This window comes from Sus scrofa, chromosome 2 (genome assembly GCF_054392235.1).
Source record: "Sus scrofa isolate SSC_HxYL_T2T_F1_AM1 chromosome 2, Sscrofa_HxYL_maternal_Yorkshire_Landrace_v2.0, whole genome shotgun sequence".
NCBI classification, from domain to species: Eukaryota; Metazoa; Chordata; class Mammalia; order Artiodactyla; family Suidae; genus Sus; species Sus scrofa.
In genome coordinates, this window is record NC_139384.1 from 91,203,856 (window position 1) to 91,223,864 (window position 20,009).

Here is a 20,009-nt window from a genome sequence, read left to right on the forward strand (position 1 = left end):
AAACTGCAGGAGTTCCCGTCGTGGCGCAATGGTTAACAAATCTGACTAGGAATCATGAGGTTGTGGGTTCGGTCCCTGCGCTTGCTCAGTGGGTTAATGATCTGGCATTGCTGTGAGCTGTGGTGTAGGTTGCAGACGCGGCTCGGATCCCGCGTTGCTGTGGCTCTGGCGTAGGCCGGTGGCTACAGCTCCGAATCGACCCCTAGCCTGGGAACCTCCATATGCTGCAGGAGCGGCCCAAGAAATAGCAAAAAGACAAAAAAAAAAAAAAAAAAGAATCCAACTGCGGCAGCTTGGATCCCCTCAATCCCCATCCCAGTACACACAGTTAATGGAACCGGTGTTGCCACATCTACAGCTTGGACTTAATTTAATCCCTGGTCCAGGAACTTCTGAATGCCACAGGTGCAACCATTAAAAAAACAAACCAAAAACACTAGATATGGAGTTCCCACTGTAGCACAATGGGCTCAGTAGCATCTCTGGAGTACACTGGGAGGCACGTTCAATCCCCAGCTCAGCATAGTAGGTTAAGAATCTGCAACTGTGACATAGGTTGCAACTGGCTGGGAACTGATCCCTGACCTGGAAACCCCATATGCTGCAGGGTGGCCAAAAAAGAATAAAGGGTGGTGAGAAAGGACTTAGATACATAACAAAAAGTCAAACAGAAAAGACACCTAAGCACTAACCTTCACAGCAACATTATTCACAATAACCCAAAACATGGAAACAAAACCAAATGTCCATTGAAGAATGAATGGATGAACAAAACTTGATATACACACACACCCCCTAATGGAATGTGACCCTTAAAAATGAATGATATGTATAATACAAAAGAGAAGAACCTTAAAGATATTATGCTAGGTGAAACAAGCCAAAGATGGACAGAGACTATATGATACCACTTACACCAAGTACCCAGAATATTCAAATTCATAGAGAAATTACAATAGTGTTTACCAGGGACTGAAGATTACTGTTAAATGGGTACAGTTTCAGTTCAAAACTATGAAACAGTTCTGGAAATGAACAGTGGTAATAACTGCTTAAAAATGTGAATGCAAAACAAAAAGACCACTTACAAAATGAGACAAAAAACTTTCAAATGATGCAACTGACAAGGGCTTAATCTCTAACATATACAAACAACTTATACAACGCAACAGCAAAAAAGCCAACAACCCAATAGAAAAAAGGGCAAAAGACCTAAATAGACATTTCTCCAAAGATATACAGATAGCCAACAGACACATGAAAAAATGCTCAACATCACTGATTATTAGAGAAATGCAAATAAAAACTACTATGAGGTACCACTTCACACCTGTCAGAATGGCAAAAACACTACTTTGGAAAGATACTTACAGTATGGAGGTATTTCAGAGAACAAAAGGTAGTTCCCATCATGGCTCAGTAGTAAGGAACCTGACTAGTATCCATGAGGACTCGGGTTTGATCCCTGACCTTGCACAGTGGTTTAAGGATCCAGCATTGCTGTGAGTTCAGGTGTACATCACAGATGAGGCTCAGATCTGGTGTTGCTGTAGCTGTGGCTGTAGCGTAGGCCAGCAAATATAGCTCCGATTTGACCCCTAGTCTGGTAACTTCCATATGCTGTGGCTGTGGTCCTAAAAAGACAAAACAAAAACAAAAACCCAACTACCGTATGATCCAGCAATACCACTCCTAGGCATCTATCCAGACAAACTTTCAATGAAAAAGATACATGCGCCCCTATGTTCACTGCAGCACTATTCACAATAGCTAAAACATGGAAACAACCTAAAGGTCCATCGATAGATGAATGAATTATGAAGATGTGGTACTTATACACAATGAAGTACTACTCATCCATAATAAAGAACAAAATAATGCCATTTGGAGCAACATGGATGGAACTAGAGATTCTCATACTAAGTCAAGTAAAGTCAGAAAGAGGACAAATACCATATGATATCCCTTATAAATGGAATCCAAAATATGGCACAGATGAACCTATCTACAGAACAGAAAAGACTCACAGACATGGATAACAGACTTGTCATTGCCAAGGGGGAAGAGGAGGGAGTAGGATGGATTGGGAGTTTGGGATTAGTAGATACAAACTATTACACTTATGATGGCCACCCTCCTCTAGCACCCCCCCACCAAAACACTCACACATACAGAGATCAGATTAATAGTTACCAGATATTAGTAGGCTGTAGCCGTAGGCCAGCAAATATAGCTCCGATTTGAGTGAACTGAATACTAAAATCAAACCACTCAGTCATCGTCCCCACTGAATGACTGAGCTCCCAGAACATGAGAAGCCAGATTCTTATTCTCTAGGTAGGAGACAAGTGACTGTATGCTCTCTGAGGAGTCTCACCAAGCCAAGAAAAAAAATGGAGGAGGTACTGACAAGGAACTGGGAGGGGGTAAGTCACCCTACAAGGAAATTGCTCATATGCTCTTTAGTCCTCATTCTTGAACACTGATTTGAGGGAAGCTCAAACATAAGAAAATAAGGAACAAAGATACAAAAAGCAAAGATGAAAAGGTACCTGAAACAAACAGACTATGTATAAAGGAGAAAATATCTCAAACTGTATCACTGATATTCCCTGAAATACAAAAGATACTGTGCTCATGAAATAAGATGCAGGGAACAAAAAGGAATTCTTGGAAATTAAAGGCAGAATGGCATAAATGTAAAACTGGAAAAAAAAAAAAGGTATTGAAGACAAAGTCGGAGTTCCCACCTTGACTCAGCGGTTAATGAACCTGATTAGTATTCATGAGGACTTGCCAGAGCCACAACACGGGATCCAAGGCTCGTCTGCAACCTACAGCACAGCTCACGGCAACGCCGGATCCTTAACCCACTGAGCAAGGCCAGGGATCGAACCCACAACCTCATGGTTCCTAATCAGATTTGTTAGCCACGGAGCCACAATGGGAACTCCAAAATAATCTCATTTTAACAGAAACTCTAGATGCTAGAAGACAATGAAGCAATGCCTTCAGAATTCCAAGCAAAAATGATTTTCAGCCTAGTATTTTTTATAGCCAAACTGTGAAGTAAGTATGGGAAAAGAATAAAAGATATGTTCAAATAATGCAAGTCCTGAAAAAATTTACCCTCCAATACTTCCCTTTCAGGAAACCACTGAAGGACACACTATACATTTAAAATGAATAAACTAAAAACAAGGAAGAGGTGAAATTCAACACAAAAGAAAATCAAAGGCAATCCCCAAGATAACAGCTGTTCTCCAGGCACAGAAGGTAACTTACATAGATTGAAGGAACAGAAAAGGCTCTAGGTGATTCTTCCTCAAGATGATGAAAATGACAAATTGTGGATTAAACAGATCATGTGGAAGAATAAAAACTGGGAGAGTTTTACTATGAATCATTAATAAGTACACAGAATACTAGGAACCCTCTCCCTCATCAAAATACATACATACACACACACAAACACACACATGCACACACGCACTTACACAAAAACGGGGGAAAAAGTTATGAGGTCAAAATAAGCACAGGATACTACACAGTTAAGCTATTTATGGTGCCAACAGAATAATACACATGCTCAATTCTTAAGCAAATTACAACATGATAGGGAAGACAGGAGGATGCTGGAGGTGAGGGTGGCAGGCCAGGCAGTAATCCTTAAGGATACCACTCCAAGCCTCCAATCACAGCCACCTCATCCACCCCTAATGCTAACACTTGAAAGATACTGCTTTTCCCCTCCCAGGCCAGTTCCTCATTGTGATATGAATTCCATCTATCTCGTCCCTTCTCAGAATTCCTGTTATGTTTCCATCTTAGATCCTTTATTTCGCCTGTCTGCAGTCACTCAATTGTCACACAACTGTATGAATATCCCCATTTAAAAAAAATCCTCCTAGGAGTTCCTGTCGTGGTGCAGTGGTTAACGAACCCGACTAGGAACCATGAGGTTGCGGGTTCGATCCCTGGCCTTGCTCAGTGGGTTAAGGATCCAGCGTTGCCGTGAGCTGTGGTAAAGGCTGCAGATGCGGCTCGGATCTAGCATTGCTGTGGCTGTGGTGTAGGTCAGCGGCTACAGCTCCAATCTGACACCTAGCTTGGGAACCTCCATATGCTGTGGGAGTGGCCCAAGAAGTAGCAAAAAGACAAAAAAAAAAAAAAAAAAAAAAAATCCTTCTGAAACCTGGAGTTCCTATCCTGGTGCAGTAGAAACAAATCTGACTAGGAACCATGAGGTTTCAGGTTTGACTCCCGGCCTTGCTCAGTGGGTTAAAGATCCGGCGTTGCCATGAGCTATGGTATAGCTCACAGATGTGGCTCAGATCTGGAGCAGTTGTGGAGTAGGCCGGCAACGGTAGCTCCAATTAGACACCTAGCCTGGTAACCTGCATATGCCTCGGGTGCTCCCCCACTCCCAAAATGGCAAAAAAAAATCCTGAAATTTGTATCTCTCTCCAGTAGTATCTCTGCCTTTGTCTTTACTTCCTCAAACATGTCAAATCAAATTTCAGCCATAATAATACCACCATCTGATCTCTAGGCATCAACCAAATTAACAAATACTTCATTTGTAAAGTACTTTAGTCAGTAATACCATAATTCTCCTGATTTTTCTCTTTCGTCTCTGATTTGTTCCCATTTCTTTTGCAGGCTTAGTCCTCTCCACACACACTTACAATGTTTGTTGGCTTCTTCAGAGCCACTTTTTTTTCTGACTGTGTATTTTGTCCCAAGGCCATCTCATCCATGGTTTCAACTAATAACAATAACTACATGTCACCTCCAAGTTATAGATGTTCCAGTGCTCTCAGTAAATGGCAACACTATTAATGCACTGGTGAAGCTAAAAACTTGGGATCCATCCTCAGATACAGAAACCTCAGAGCCTTGCGATCTCCCTCATTCCCCATTTTCCATCCATTACCAAATCAGAGAGATTTTTATCTACAGAGTAGTTCTTTATTCCCTATTCACCACAATCACTGCCATGACCCTTTTAATTACCTCCTCAGATTTATTTGTGCCCACCCCCCAAGTCATTTTCCACACTGCACTCAGAGTGAACTTTAACAAACTGATCAGGAGTTCCTCCATGGCACAGTAGGTTAAGAATTCAACACAGCAGCCTGGGTCACTGAAGAGGTTGAGTTCAATCCCCAGCCCAGCACAGTAGATTAAAGGATCTGGGATTGCCACAACTTCTGCTCCCATGACATCCGCACCTTTGATTCAATTCCTGGCCCTAGTACTTCCATATGCTGCAGGTGAGGCCATTAAAAACAAACAAACAAACAAAAAAACTGGTAGTTCCCATTGTGGTGCAGAGAAACAACCTGACTAGCATCCATGAAGAAGTGGGTTCATTCCCTGGCCTCGCCCAGTGGATCAGGGATCTGACATTGCCGTGAACTGTGATCCACAGTAGGTCGCAGACGAGGTTCGGATCCCAAATTGCTGTGGCTGTGGTGCAGGCTGGCAAGAGTAGCTCCTATTTGACCCCTGCCCTGGGAATTTCCATATGCCCTGCGTGCGGCCCTAAAAAGCAAACAGCAAAACAAAACAAAACAAACAGGGGAGTTCCCGTCGTGGCGCAGTGGTTAACGAATCCGACTAGGAACCATGAGGTTGCGGGTTCGGTCCCTGCCCTTGCTCAGTGGGTTAACGATCCGGTGTTGCCGTGAGCTGTGGTGTAGGTTGCAGACGCGGCTGGGATCCTGCGTTGCTGTGCCTCTGGTGTAGGCCGGTGGCTACAGCTCCGATTCAACCCCTAGCCTGGGAACCTCCATATGCCGCGGGAGCGGCCCAAGAAATAGCAACAACAACAACAACAACAACAAAAGACAAAAAAAGACAAAAAAACAAAAAACAAAAAAAAACACCCCACACAGATCAGATCTCACACCTCCCTCTGTTCATGGCCCTTTAATGGTATCCTATTGTTCCTAGGAAAAAATACAAAATTTTAAATGAAATCTACAAAACCCTGAATGATGTGGCCCATATCTAGTTTTCTCCAGCCTCATACTATACCACCTTCCATCACTGTATGGGTTGCAGACCTCTCTGGGGTGCAGCATGTGTACTACTTTCTGTGCTTGGAACCATCTTCTTTTTTCCCTAGTTAATTCCTCCTACTCATTCTCTCAGGTCTCAGATCAAAGGTAATTTTACTAACAAAACCAGCCCTGACTACCCCTCACACCAGAAGTCCAGGTTAGTGTTTAGTCCACTAAATCACTATTGTACATCAATATTTACCCTTGAATATTTATCCTCAGACAAGTCACTATTTGTCTGGTTATCTGCTGGTGCCTTGTCTCTTTAACTGGATTCTAATTATACACAGAGGAAGCAAAAATGAAGTATTGCCAATTACTGGATGCCAATACCTAGCACACTACCTATAGAATGCACTTATTATTTGTTTTTTTATGTCTGTCTTTTGAGGTTCCCAGGCTAGGGGTCCAATCGGAGCTGTAACCTCTGGCCTATGCCAGAGCCACAGCAATGCCAGATCTGAGATGCACCTGTGACCTACACCACAGCCCACACCAACGCCTGATCCCCAACTGAGGGAGGCCAAGGATCGAACCCGCAACCTCATGGTTCCTAGTCGGATTCGTTTCCACTACGCCACGACAGGAACTCCTATTATTTGTTGATAATAAATGTTATATACCCAACTAAAGTGTTGATAATAAATGTTATATACCCAACTAAAGAACACCGTAATGAGTAAGAAACGAGTAGTCGCACAGGCATAGAAAAGTAGAGAGGGAGGACTAAAAGAATTCTCTTACTAGTAGAATTTAAATGTCCAAACAAGTCACAAAGTCAAATATGATTTTCTTTAAATAATGAGCTATATAGATCTTTAGGTTCTTAAGATACAAACTATTATATTTAGAATGGATAAGCACTGAGGTCCTGCTATATTGCACAGGAAACTATATCCAATCGCTTGTGACAGAACAAGATAGAAGATAATATGAGAAAAAGAATATGTATGTGTGTGTTTGTGTGTATATAAAAATATATATCTATTCAGGTGTGTGTGTGTGTGTGTATATATATGTATACATATATGATTGGGTGACTTTGCTGTACAGCAGAAATTGATAGAACACTTAATAAACTATAGTTTTTAAAAAGAATTATTTGGGCACTCTAATATTCAAAATATAAAATCAAATCCAGAATTCCACTGTGGTTAATTATCCTACAGACAGGAGTTCCCGTCATGGCGCAGTGGTTAACGAATCCGACTAGGAACCATGAGGTTTCGGGTTCGATCCCTGCCCTTGCTCAGTGGGTTAACGATCCGGCGTTGCCGTGAGCTGTGATGTAGGCTGTAGATGCGGCTCGGATCCCGCATTGCTGTGGCTCTGGCGTAGGCCGGTGGCTACAGCTCCGATTCGACCCCTAGCCTGGGAACCTCCATATGCCACGGGAGCGGCCCAAGAAATAGCTAAAAAGACAAAAAAAAAAAAAATTATCCTACAGACAGATATGTATACATGAAACAGTTATTCTTTAGAGCACTTTTATGTATGCACACAAACACATATGTATTTGTATACACAGCTTTTCAAACATAAGATTAGAAACAACCTAAACATCAGCAACGGGAGAATGGTTATATAAAGCATACCATATTCAACAAGTGGAAAACTAGGCAGCCATTAAAATAAGAAAAAAAAAAAAAAAAACAGGACATTTTCAATGCACCAATGTGGAAAACTCTCCAAGTGAAAAAATGGAAAAAACTGTACAATATGCTCTAAGCATGCTACTTTTATGTTAAAATCATGGTTCCTTTTTTTTTGTGTGGGGGGGTGTCTTTTTATCTTTTTAGGGCTGAACCCATGGCATATGGAGGTTCCCAAGCTAGGGGTCTAATGAGAGCTACAGCTGTTGGCCTACGCCAGAACCACAGAATGCCAGATCTGAGCTGCATCTGCGACCTACACCACAGTTCCTTAACCCACTGAGCAAGGCCAGGGATCAAACCCGCAACTTCATGGTTCCTAGTTGGATTTCTTTCCACCATGACCGGAACTCCTATGTTAAAATCAAAAGGGGTAGGTAGATGAAAATATATAGTTGGGTTTACATAAAGAAAGTCTAGGAAACCTTCCCCTGGCTCAACAAGTTAAGGATCCAGTGTTGCTACTGCAGCAGCCAGGGTCACTGCTGTGGCAAGGGTTTGATTCCTGGCCCAAGAACTCTGACATGCCAAGGGTGCAGCAAAAAACAAACAAACAAACAAAAAAAACCTATCTATAAAGAAACAATAATAACAATTGATTACTCTTTGAAAGGAGAGGTAAAGGAGTTCCCTTGTGGCACAGCCAGTTAAGAATCCAGCAATGTTACTGCTGCGGATCAGGTCACTGCTGTGGTATAAATTGGATTCCCAACCTAGGACTTCCACATGCCATGGGCACAATGGAAAAAAAAAATCCTCAAAATCTCCCCCTTGGAGTTCCCATTGCTGCTCAGCGGGTTACAAACCCAACAAGTATCCATGAGGATTCGGGTTCAATCCTTGCTTAGTGGCTCAGTGGATTAAGGAAGGATCTGGCGTTGCCGTGAGCTATTGTATAGGTTGCAGAGGCAGCTCGGATTCGACCCCTAGCCTGGGAACTTCCACATGCCGTGGGTACAGCCCTAAAAAAAAAGTTTCAATTAATTAATTATTTGAAAAGAGGTAAATGGGGCTGGTCAAAGAAAAGGCGGGAATAATTTGATTTTCTGAGTCTCAGGAATATATGACCTATACAAAAACTAAAATACATATATTAAAACTACAATAAAATCAGGAGTTCCCATCATGGCTCAGCGGTAATGAACCCAACTAGTATCCATGAGGACATGGGTCTGGTCCCTGGCCACGCTCAGTGGGTTGACATTGGTGTAAGCTATGGTGTACATCACAGATGCAGCTCAGATCCTGAGTTGCTATGGCTGCAGTGTAGGCTGGAAGCTACAGCTCTGATTTGACTCCTAGCCTGGGAACTTCCATGTGCCACAGGTGCGGTCCTAAAAAGACAAAAAAAAAAAAAAAAAAAAAAAGATTAAAAACTACAATAAAATCACAAACCTAAGATAGTTAAAACAGTTAGAAAAAAGGGAGCTCAAAATGAAGTTTCAGTCCCATTTTGCTATGTTTTAATGTTAAGACAAATAAACAGAAAAAATAAACATAAAATTCAAAGTGAAAAACCAAATAAGTAACAAACTATAAGTCACCAAAGATTTAAAATAACTTATAAGCCTTCTTTTCTTTTTGCTTTTAGTTTTTTATTTTTAATTTTTTATATGCATTCCTTATAACTGTTTCAGCTTTAAAACTTTTAAAAAATGATACAAACCTGAAGACTGATGTAGAAAAATATAAATATACTGAAAAGTTATTCTGGATAATGTAAACATTAGATAATCAGTCTAATACTTTCCTGGTATCTACAGATAGAATAGTTGAGAATTTTTAAGTCACAGAGTAAAATAAAACCTTTAAAAAAAATCCAAAAAGATAAAAAATGTTAATAACAATTATTCACAAAAATGTTCAAAGTTAATAAAGAATTATTACTAAAGGCAACTGCAAGTTTATAATTCCATAGTGTATTTTATCATGTATTATCACCTATAAGTATTACCTTTCATTTTTGAATGTGTATTAATCAATGGATCTGAACAAATCCTGCAGGGCCACCATGGACGTCTCTTGAATTTTGCCCAGATGAGATCTCCAACTTCATACTTCAATGGCGTAGCCTTTTTCTTGGGTTGACACTTTAGACAGACAAAACATGGGCATCAATAAAAATTAAAACTTTCTAAAACAACACATCATCTTCCCACTAGCCTTCCGAGAAACCATTACCTAAAGAATACTGGATGAAACACTCCAGCTTAGCAATTACAAAAGAAGTACAACTAAATTATTTTGTCTTAGCTGTTTATAACACAGCCCTTTATACAGTCAACAGTAGCTCTCAATTTATATTTCTTTTATGTAAGTAATCTACTTACACTTTGGGAAAATAAATAAGCTATTTCAATTTTTAAAGAGTTGAAAACTGAAATAACAGATAAATTGAATCATCAACAAGGAAAAGATGTATTTGCCCTACGTCCTTGGATCACAACACAACATAGAGGGATTATAAAAAGATATTTTAACAATGTCAAGAGACTGTGATCCCACTACAATGTTATATGTCAACTATTATCTCAATAAAACTGGGAAGGCAGGGGGAGACTGTGGTCCTTTCTATAGGTGATACTCCACAAACACAGACATTCCTATAAATTAACAATAATGGACCTAACAAAATACTGAAAACAACAGGCTAGATAGATTCTTGCATGTCAGTATAACTGGGCTAGATTTTACCCAGGACACTCAACAGAGGCTGCATCCAGAATAGTTCACTGCATATCTCTAAGGGACACCATTCGTGAATTCACACCAATACAGTATGAATCAAAGTCCCTGGACTTGTCCAATGCCCAGACACTGGCTGCATCTTTTCTCCAAAAATAATATACCTAATTGATCTGCAATCCAAAATCTTCCATCTCCGCTACACCCATGCTCATGCCTTTAACATCCAACATCCCATCAACAATAAAGTTCTCCTGCCCTGAGAGGAAGACAGCTTTGGGTTTAGTAGGACTGAGTTTCCCACTTGATAAACCACACAAAGGCAATCACATGCAATGAGCTATTTCTGGGTAGCTAAGGCAGAAGAAGAGGCACCTAAGTGGGAGTTCACTGTTGTAGCTCACCAGAAACCAATGTGACTAGCATCCATGAGGATGGAGGTTCAATCCCTAGCCTTGATCAGTGGGTTAAGGATCCTGTGTTGCTGTGGCTGTGGCGTAGGCCAGCAGCTACAGCTCCTATTCAACCCCTACCAAGGAACATACATATGCTGCAAGTACGGCCCTAAAAGGACCAAAAAAAAAAGAGGCACCTAGAGGAGTAGACCTCAGTGACCTCCTTGACCTCTCATTATTGTACCTCAACTTTCCCCTCTCCATTGACTTCTTCCCAAAAGCATTATATTCATTCGAGGATTTAAAGATTCAATTCCCAGGTATTTATCAAGCATCTTTGCTGCTTGAGTTCTAGACACTGATGACACAGCAGTGAATAAGTCCTAACCTCTTGATACTTCCATTCTAGACAGAAGGAACCAACCCTTACAAACAACATGATACAATTTCTAACCTCCAGAACGCTGAGACAAGTTTCTGTTATTTAAGCCAATCAGATGGTGGTACTTTATTATATCAGGCCCAGAAAACTAATACATATATATTACCTTGCTTAATCCTCACATTACTAAATTATATTGTATCTATTTCATAAGTTAAAAAAAAAATGAGTGTCAAAAAGGTTAAATTCCAATTGGAAAGACTGGATTCAGACCCACATCTAATGAATTCTAAAGACCACGTTTTTTGCACCACATCTCATTGTTTTTCTTTAAGTATGAGTAAGTATGGGCAGAATTTGTTTTCAAAGTGTTTAAATTAAATCTAAAAAGCAGTTCGAAGTTCACTGATGGCGAAGTGGGTTAAGGATTCAGGCAATGTCACTGTTGTAGCCCAGGTCAAAGCTTTGGCCCATGGACTCAACCCCTGGCCCCAGAACCTGTGCATGCAACAGGTGTAGCCAAAAACAAAAATAAATAAATAAAAAGCAACTAGGTTCAAAATCTCCTTTTTTTATTGACAGTAACATGTCATTTCATGTTAAATTCACCTATAAAAGCTTGTCACTGTCATTTTTAAAGGAGTGACACATCTCTACAATCACAATCAAAAACTGGTTCTTGAACCAAAAGATATGATTAAAAGACATTTCCAGTAAGATCTTTAAGTACTTTCACTAGGAGACCCCACTGTGGCATGGCCAGTTTAGGATCCAGCATTGTCTCTATGGCAGTTTGAGTTCAAATCTCCAGCCCAGTGCAGTAGGTTATAGATCAGGCAGTCTCAGCTGTGGCTCAGATTCGATCCCATGGCATTTCCATACAAGCTGGGGTGTAGCCAAATGGGAAAAGTACTTTCACTAATGAATTTCCATAAAAAGGTCCAAATCAGATCTTTAATGCATTTCATTCTTTCTTTTTTTTCCTTTTTGGCCATACCCACAGCATGTAAGTTCCCAGGCCAGGGATCGAATCTATGCCACAGCAGGGACCTGAGCAGTAACAACACTGGATCCATAACCTGCTAATAAGCCTATAAGAGAACTTCCTATAATGCATTTCTAAGATAAAACAAGCTCAGGCGGTGCAGGTATGTTCCTAAGTTGCATTCTATGTCAACTGAATTTTACCACAGGATAATTCTTGGATACCAGTATATTTTCTAGCATATACAAAAGTTACAGTTAAGTGAACTATTCAAAATCAGCGAAATCGAAAAAGAAAAAGAAAAAAAAAGGCAAGACATAGTAAAATAGTATTTTTTCCCTTTAATTTTTAAAAAATTTTGTGGTATGAAGTTCCTGTTATGGCTCAGCGGGTTATGAACCTGACTAGTATCCATGAGCGATGTGCGTTCAAGCCCTAGGCTCACTTAGAGGGTGAAGGATCCAGCACTGCCATGAAAAGTGGTATAGGTTGCAGACCCGGCTTGGATCCCACATTGCTGTGGCTGTGGTATAGGTTGCCGGCTGCAGCTCCAATGTGACCTCTAGCCATATGCAATAGGTACAGCCCTAAAAAGCAAAAAAATTTGTGCTAAAAACCTTTTAACTGAGATTATCCTTTTAACAAATTTAAAGCATATAACTGAGTTCCTCTGGTGGCTCAGTGGTTAATGAATCCAACTAGTACCCATGAGGACTCAGGTTCAATCCTTGGTCTTGCTCAGTGGGGTAAGGATCTGTTGTTGCTGTGAGCTGTGTGTAGGTCACAGACGTGGCTTGGATCTGGTGTTGCTGTGGCTGGCAACTGTAGCTCCAATTAGACCCCTAGCCTGGGAACTTACATATGCTGTGGGGTGTGGCACTAAGAGGACCAAAAAAAAAAAAAATGTACAGTGATATGGACCTTAGGTTAAAGAACCTAGGGTGTGGGGGCAATCTAGTACTTTCATGACAATTATCGGAGAACTTACTACAACTCTAAGACTCAGTTCTCATTTTAGTTAACAACAAATGGAGTTGCCTGGTGGCCTAGCAGTTAAGGATTGAGTGTTGTCTTTGTTGAGACCTGTGTTCAGTCTCTGGTCTGAGAATTTCTGCGTGCCAGTGACATGGCCAAAAAAAAACAATTATAATTGCAATAAAATTAAATTCACATAAAAAGACAAGGGCAATATACAAGACAAAAATGTATCTAAAAATGTATCAAGATAATGCTTGATTTATATGATATCTAAAAGCTACTCCTGGTAGTTCCCTTCTGGCACATGGGTTAAGGATCCAGCATTGTCATATCTGCAGTGCAGGCTGCAACTGTAGTGCAGGTTTGATTCCTGGCCTAGGAACTTTCACACGCCACAGGTGTGGCAGAAAGAAAGAAAGGAAGGAAGAAAGAGAAAGAGAGGAAGGAAGGAACAAACAAACAAGTGTTGGTAAGGATGTGAATAACTTAGAACCTCTGTGTACTGCTGGTGCAAAGGTAAAAATGGTACAGTCACCATGAAAAATGGTACGGCAGTACCTCAGCTGAAAAGAGAATTACCATATGATACAGAAACTCTACTTCTGGGTATATATTCAAAAAAAAGCAGGATATTGAAGAGATATTTGTACACACATGACTAAAGCAGAACTATTTCCAACAGCTAAAATGTGGAAACAATTCAAGTGTCCATCAACAGATTAATGGATAAACAAAATGTGGTTTAAAACATACAATGCAATAATATTCAGCCTTAAAAAAGAAAGTGACTCTGACATATACTATAATGTGGATTAACCTTGAGGATATTAGGAGTTCCCATCGTGGGACAGTGGAAACCAATCTGACTAGGAACCATGAGGTTGCGGGTTCAATCCCTGGCCTTGCTCGGTGGGTTAACAATCCGGCATTGCCGTGAGCTGTGGTGTAGGCTGCAGACGCGGCTTCGATCTGGCATTGCTGTGGTTCTGGCGTAGGCTGGCAGCTGTAGCTCTGATTAGACCCCTAGCCTGGGAACCTCCATATGCCGCAGGTACAGCTCTAGAAAAGGCAAAAGACAAAAAAAAAAAACTTGAGGACATTAGAGTAAGTGAAACAAGCCACTGTATGGAAGTTTCCCAAGGGTTTGGTAGATTAGTAGGTTAAGGAGCTGTCATTATCACTGCTGTGACACAGGTTTGATCCTTAGTCTGGGAACTTCCACATACAAATATATTCTTTTTTTGGCCATATCCACAGCATGTGGAAATCCCCAGGCCAGAGATCAAACCATGCCACAGCAGCAAGCCACTGCTGCAGTGACAACGAAAGATCCTTAACCCACTGGGACACAGGGGAAACTCCAAAAATAGAAAATCTGAAGAGACATTCCTCAAGTAAAGGCTGAAATAGAAGTCAAAAAACTGTCCACAGAGAAAAAGTCAGAGGTTTTTAGGTGTTCACTGGTGAATTCAACAAATACTGAAGGAAAATTAATACTAACACCTCACAAACTCTTCCAAAATTATCCTAACTCATTCTATGAGTACACTATAACCCCATTATCAAAATCAGACAAAGATATTATCCCCCCCAAAAAGACTAATATCCCTTAAGAATATAAACACAAAAAACTCTCAAATGAAATCTCCCAAAACACAAAAAGGATTATACAAGACCAAGTGGGATTTACCCTTGTTATACAATGTTAGTCGAATATATGAAAATTAATCAACATAATACACTATAAAATAGAATGATTTAAAAAAACACATGATCTCAATAAACACAGAAAAAGCACATGACAAAATATTTTATCAAAAATTCATGATAAAACCATTCTAAAACACAGAGATACAAAATCTGATATAGGACATATATGAAAAACGTACATGTAAGAACATACTTATTAATGGTGAAAGATTCAACGTTGTCTCCTAAGATCAGGATCAAAACAAGGATGTCCACTCTTGCCACTTCTTCTGAATATTGCCCAAATGTACCACAAATTTAAAATGAACTAAATGTTGGAGTCCATTTGACCAGAAAGGTAATTTTTTAAATGTTACATAAACTCTAGGAGTTCCCGCTGTGGTGCAGTGGGTTAAGAACCTGACTAATGAGTGGGAGTTCCCATCATTGCTCAGTGGTAATCTCTGACCCTCTCAGTGGGTTAAGAATCTGGTGTTTGATCTCTGACCCTCCCAGTGGGTTAAGGATTTGGTGTTTCCATGAGCTGTGGTGTAGGTCACAAACATGGCTCCGATCTAGCATTGCTGTGGCTGTGGCGTAGGCCAGCAGCTGCAGTTCCCGTTCTACCCCTAGCCTGGGAACTTCCATATGCCACAGGTGTGGCCCTAAAAGACAGAAAAAAGAAAACAAAAAGAATGTGACTAGTGTCCATAGGACATGGGTTCAATCCCTGGCCTTGCTCAGTGGGTTAAGGATCTAATGTTGCTGCCAGCTGCCATGCAGGTTGCAGATGTGGCTCGGATTCTGTGTTGCTGTGGCTGTGGTATAGGCCAGCAGCAGCAGCTCTGATATGAACCCTAGCCCGGGAATATCCATATGCCATACCTGTGGCCCTAAAAAGGAGAAGATTTGGAATTGCTGCAGGTGTGGCACAGGTCCACAACTGTGGCTCAGATCTGATACCTGGCCCACAAACTCCCTGTGTCTCAGGGCAGCCAAAAATGCGGGAAAAAAAAAGTTATGCCTCCAGTAACGTAGCCTCAAGATATAGAAAGCAAAAACTGACAAATGCAACAGAATTTTTCCAACAAAATTGTAACCATAATGAAGATAAACCTCTCTCAGTAATTAACAGAATAAGCAAAGAAAAAAAAAAACCACTAAAGATTTAACAAATTTCAATATCAAGAACAACAATCTTGGAGTTCCTGTCGTGGCTCAGTGGTTAACGAATTTGACTGGGGACCATGAAGTTGTGGGTTTGATCCCTGGCCTCACTCAGTGGGTTAAGGATGCCGCGTTGCTGTGGCTGTGGTGTAGGCCTGCAGCAACAGCTCCGATTAGACCCCTAGCCTGGGAACCTCCATATGCTGTGGGTGCAGCCCTAAAAAGCCAAAAAGCCGGGGGAAAAAAATAAATAAATAAGTAAATAACCCAAGAAACTTGAGGAGTTCCCTAGTGGCCTAGTGCTCAAGAATCTAGCATCATCACTTCTGCATGCCATGGGCATGGTCATAAATAAATTAACAAACAAGCAAATAAATAAATGTGACCTATTGCATACATATAAACTACTACACTCTAATTTTAGAATATACAGTTTTACAAGCACAGTGAATATTTAAAATATTCATGATTTATTAGGCCATAAAGTGTATCTCAACTGATCTGAAGGAATTAAACATCTGAAACATAACCTCTGCTCTATAATGTAATTAAGTCAGCTATTACAAAAAAAAAAAACAGAATTTTTCTATTTGGAAATTAAGAATTATATATTTTAAAATAATCCTTAATTCAAAGAATAAATTATAACAATTAGAAAACATTTTGAATTGAAATGTTTGATGATGAAAACTGAATGATGAAATACCACATCATAAACACCACAGAGAACTCAAGATCACTCCTTTATGCCTTAAATACTACAAAGATGGGAGTTTCCATTTATTAAAATGGAGAGGACTACAAGAGACACAGGTTTAGGGAATTTGGTTTTGAACAAGTTATTCATAAAACTCCAATTTTGGATTTCTCTTGTGGTGCAGTGGGCTAAGGATCTGTCATTTTCACTGGACCAGCTCAGGTCACTACTGTGGTGCAGGTTTGATCCCTGGCCTGGGAACTTCCACATGCAGCAGGCACAGCCAAAAAATTCTTTTAAGAAATCAAATTTCAAACTTCACAACCTAATGAAAGTGCCAAGAAAGCACATCCATATAAGATTCTGGAGTTCTGAAGATCAAGGATTGGGAATCATGATGATAAAAGACCAAGAAAGTGAGTACAGTAGAGAAAGGCACCTAAGAACTGAGTAGTGAGGAATAGATTTAGGTAAGGATTCCTTTTAAGCTTTGCTGGAATTGCTAGACCAACAGATTCCTCAAAACTCTTCATACTCTCTGTTGAGGGAAGGGAGAAAAAAAGGGACAGCAAAGTTCTTAGAAAAAACTTAACAGTGATACTAATCAATTTTAGTACTCCCTCTTGGGAAGCAACATGGCAAAACTTTGACACAATACTCAACATTCTCGGAATTCCATCCTAAGAAAATAATCCAAAAGAAGGAAAAAACTACAGGCTATAAACACACTTTCATTGTTTCTTTAACCACACAACAAAAGATAAAAACTAACTGAAATTATAAGATGCTAAGCAAACTTAGAATGACTTGTTGTTCTATTAAGCAGTCATTAAAGATTACTATGTGGGAGTTCTCCTGTGGCACAGCAAGTTAAGGATTAGGATTAGGCATTGTCACTGCTGTGGCTAAGGTTTAATCCCTGACCAGGAACTTCCACATGCCCACGCCATGGGTGCTGCCAAAACAAACAAACCCTATGGGAATCCAGAAAAATATGTTCAAAAAAAAATACAAAACCTTGGAAGTTCCTGTCGTGACTCAGTAGTTAACGAATCTGACTAAGAATCATGAGTTTGCGGGTTCGATTCCCGGCCTTGCTCAGTGGGTTAAAGATCTGGCATTACCGTGAGCTGTGGTGTAGGTTGCAGATGAGGCTCGGATCCCGAGCTGCTGTGGCTCTGGCGTAGGCCAGTGGCTACAGCTCCAATTCGACCCCTAGACTGGGAACCTCCATATGCTGTAGGAGCGGCCCTAGAAATGGCAAAAAGACAAAAAAAAAAAAAAAAACAAAAAAAAAAACTTTTAAGGATGTTATTACCACTTTAAAAAGGAAAGTATGCATAATAAAGGAATTTACAAATTTTAATTACTAGGTATAAAACTCTGGGGACTAGGTTTCCTTTTTAAATTTTCTCTAATCATGTAATTGTTTTATGCAAGTCAGTTAAAAATACATAAAAAGTAAAACCTGCCAAACAGGTTTTTAAATTTCTCCTATTGCTCCTCTAGTCATTTCAGGATATACTGTTTTAATAATACTAACAAAACATGGAGTTCTTGGGGCTAGCATCCATGAGGATGCGGGTTTGGCCTCACTCAGTGGGTTAAGGATCCGGCATTGCCATGAGCTGTCGTGTAGGTTGCAGATGTGGCTCAGATCTGGTGTTGCTGTGGTTCTGGTGTAGGCCGGCAGCTGTAGCTCTGATTAGACCCCTAGCCTGGGAACCTCTATATGACAGGGGTGCGGCCCTTAAAAAAAAAAAAAAAAAAAAAAAAAAACCCTCACACATCACAAAAATCACCTTTTAAAACCACTTAAAAGTACCCAATTCCATGGTTTTTAGTGTATCTTGCCAAATACTTTAAAATATATTTTAAGGAGTTCCCGTCGTGGCGCAGTGGTTAATGAATCTGACTGGGAACCATGAGGTTGCAGGTCGATCCCTGCCCTTGCTCAGTGGGTTAACGATCCGGCGTTGCCGTGAGCTGTGGTGTAGGTTGCAGACGCGGCTCGGATCCCGCGTTGCTGTGGCTCTGGTGTAGGCTGGCAGCTACAGCTCCGATTCGAACCCTAACCTGGGAACCTCCATATGCCGCAGGAGCGGCCCAAGAAACGGCAAAAAGACAAAAAAAAAAAAATATATATATATATATATATTTTTTTTTTAATACATAATTCTTTGTAGGTAAAGATAAAATGTATAGAAATGCACTAAGGGAGAATCTCCTAGCAATAGTGAGATAAGTGCATCCAAAAAAAGCACTATAATCCTGAGTTGCCTTGAAAAAAATGTGAAAGTATTTTATCTACTTGCCTCATTTGCATCATCTGTAAAATATGAACAATAACAGCGCCTACTCCATATTGCTACTAGAAGTACTAAATAAGCAAATATCCAAACATATTAATATATAAAATGCCAATTGCTGGTAATGTGCTAACACTGTGACTTACATGTCAAAGCTTGTTCTTCCTATTCTATTCAAGCCTGATTCTACCCACAGTTGCAACATTCTTTTTGGTGGGCCTGCAAAAGTTTCCAGGCGAGGGATCGAATCTAAGCGAGAACAGTAACCCGAGTAACAGCAGTGACAATGCTGGATCCTTAATCTACTAGACCACCAGGGAACCCATTTTACTTTTTTTTTTGGCCATACCTGTAGCATATCAACAGATGTTCATGGGCTAGTTATCAAATCTGAACCTGACAACACAGTTCCTTAACTCAATGCAGCAGGCCAGGGGATCAAACCACGAGATTGCAGAGACAATGCCAGACCCTTAACCCAATGCTCCACATCATTGCAGGAACTCCCCATTTTACTTTTTATCTTAATTATTAGTATGAAACTGTTATTTTGAGAGAGAGCATAGTGTAATGGTTAAAAACATAGGCTCTCTGAAATCATACTTCACAAAGTTATAGAGTGCCTAACATATAATTACAACTCAAAAAGCAGCTGCTGGACTTCCTGTCATGGTGCAGAGGAAACGAATCCTACTAGGAACCATGAGGTTGTGGGTTTGATCCTTGGCCTCGCTCAGGGGGTTAAGGATCCAGTGTTGTCGTAAGCTGTGATGTAGCTCGCAGACATGGCTAGGATCTGGCCTTGCTGTGGCTGTGGTGTGGGCTGGCAGCTGCAGCTCCAAGTAGACCCTTAGCCTGGGAGCCTCCACATTTCAATGGTGCCACCCTAAAAAGCAAACAAAAAAAGCAGTAGCTGTAACATTGTTACTGTATTTCTTTGAAAAGATACATTTTATTGCAATTACTTTAAGAATAAATATGAGCTCCTGTTGTGGCTCAGAG

General features: G+C 40.4%; 1 protein-coding gene across 49 annotated transcripts in view; it reads right to left on the bottom strand.

Annotated features, from left to right (window-relative positions):
* Nucleotides 1–20,009, bottom strand: part of NSD1 (nuclear receptor binding SET domain protein 1) — a 175,670-nt gene that overhangs the window by 88,792 nt on the left and 66,869 nt on the right. For 41 of the 49 annotated variants that reach the window (XM_085013728.1, XM_085013714.1, XM_085013727.1 and 38 more), the window contains one exon: nt 9,675–9,810. The exons of the other annotated variants lie outside the window; for them this stretch is intronic. In XM_085013728.1, the coding sequence (XP_084869854.1) occupies nt 9,675–9,810 (136 nt within the window). The remainder of the gene's footprint in view (nt 1–9,674; nt 9,811–20,009) is intronic. 49 annotated transcript variants of the gene reach the window in all.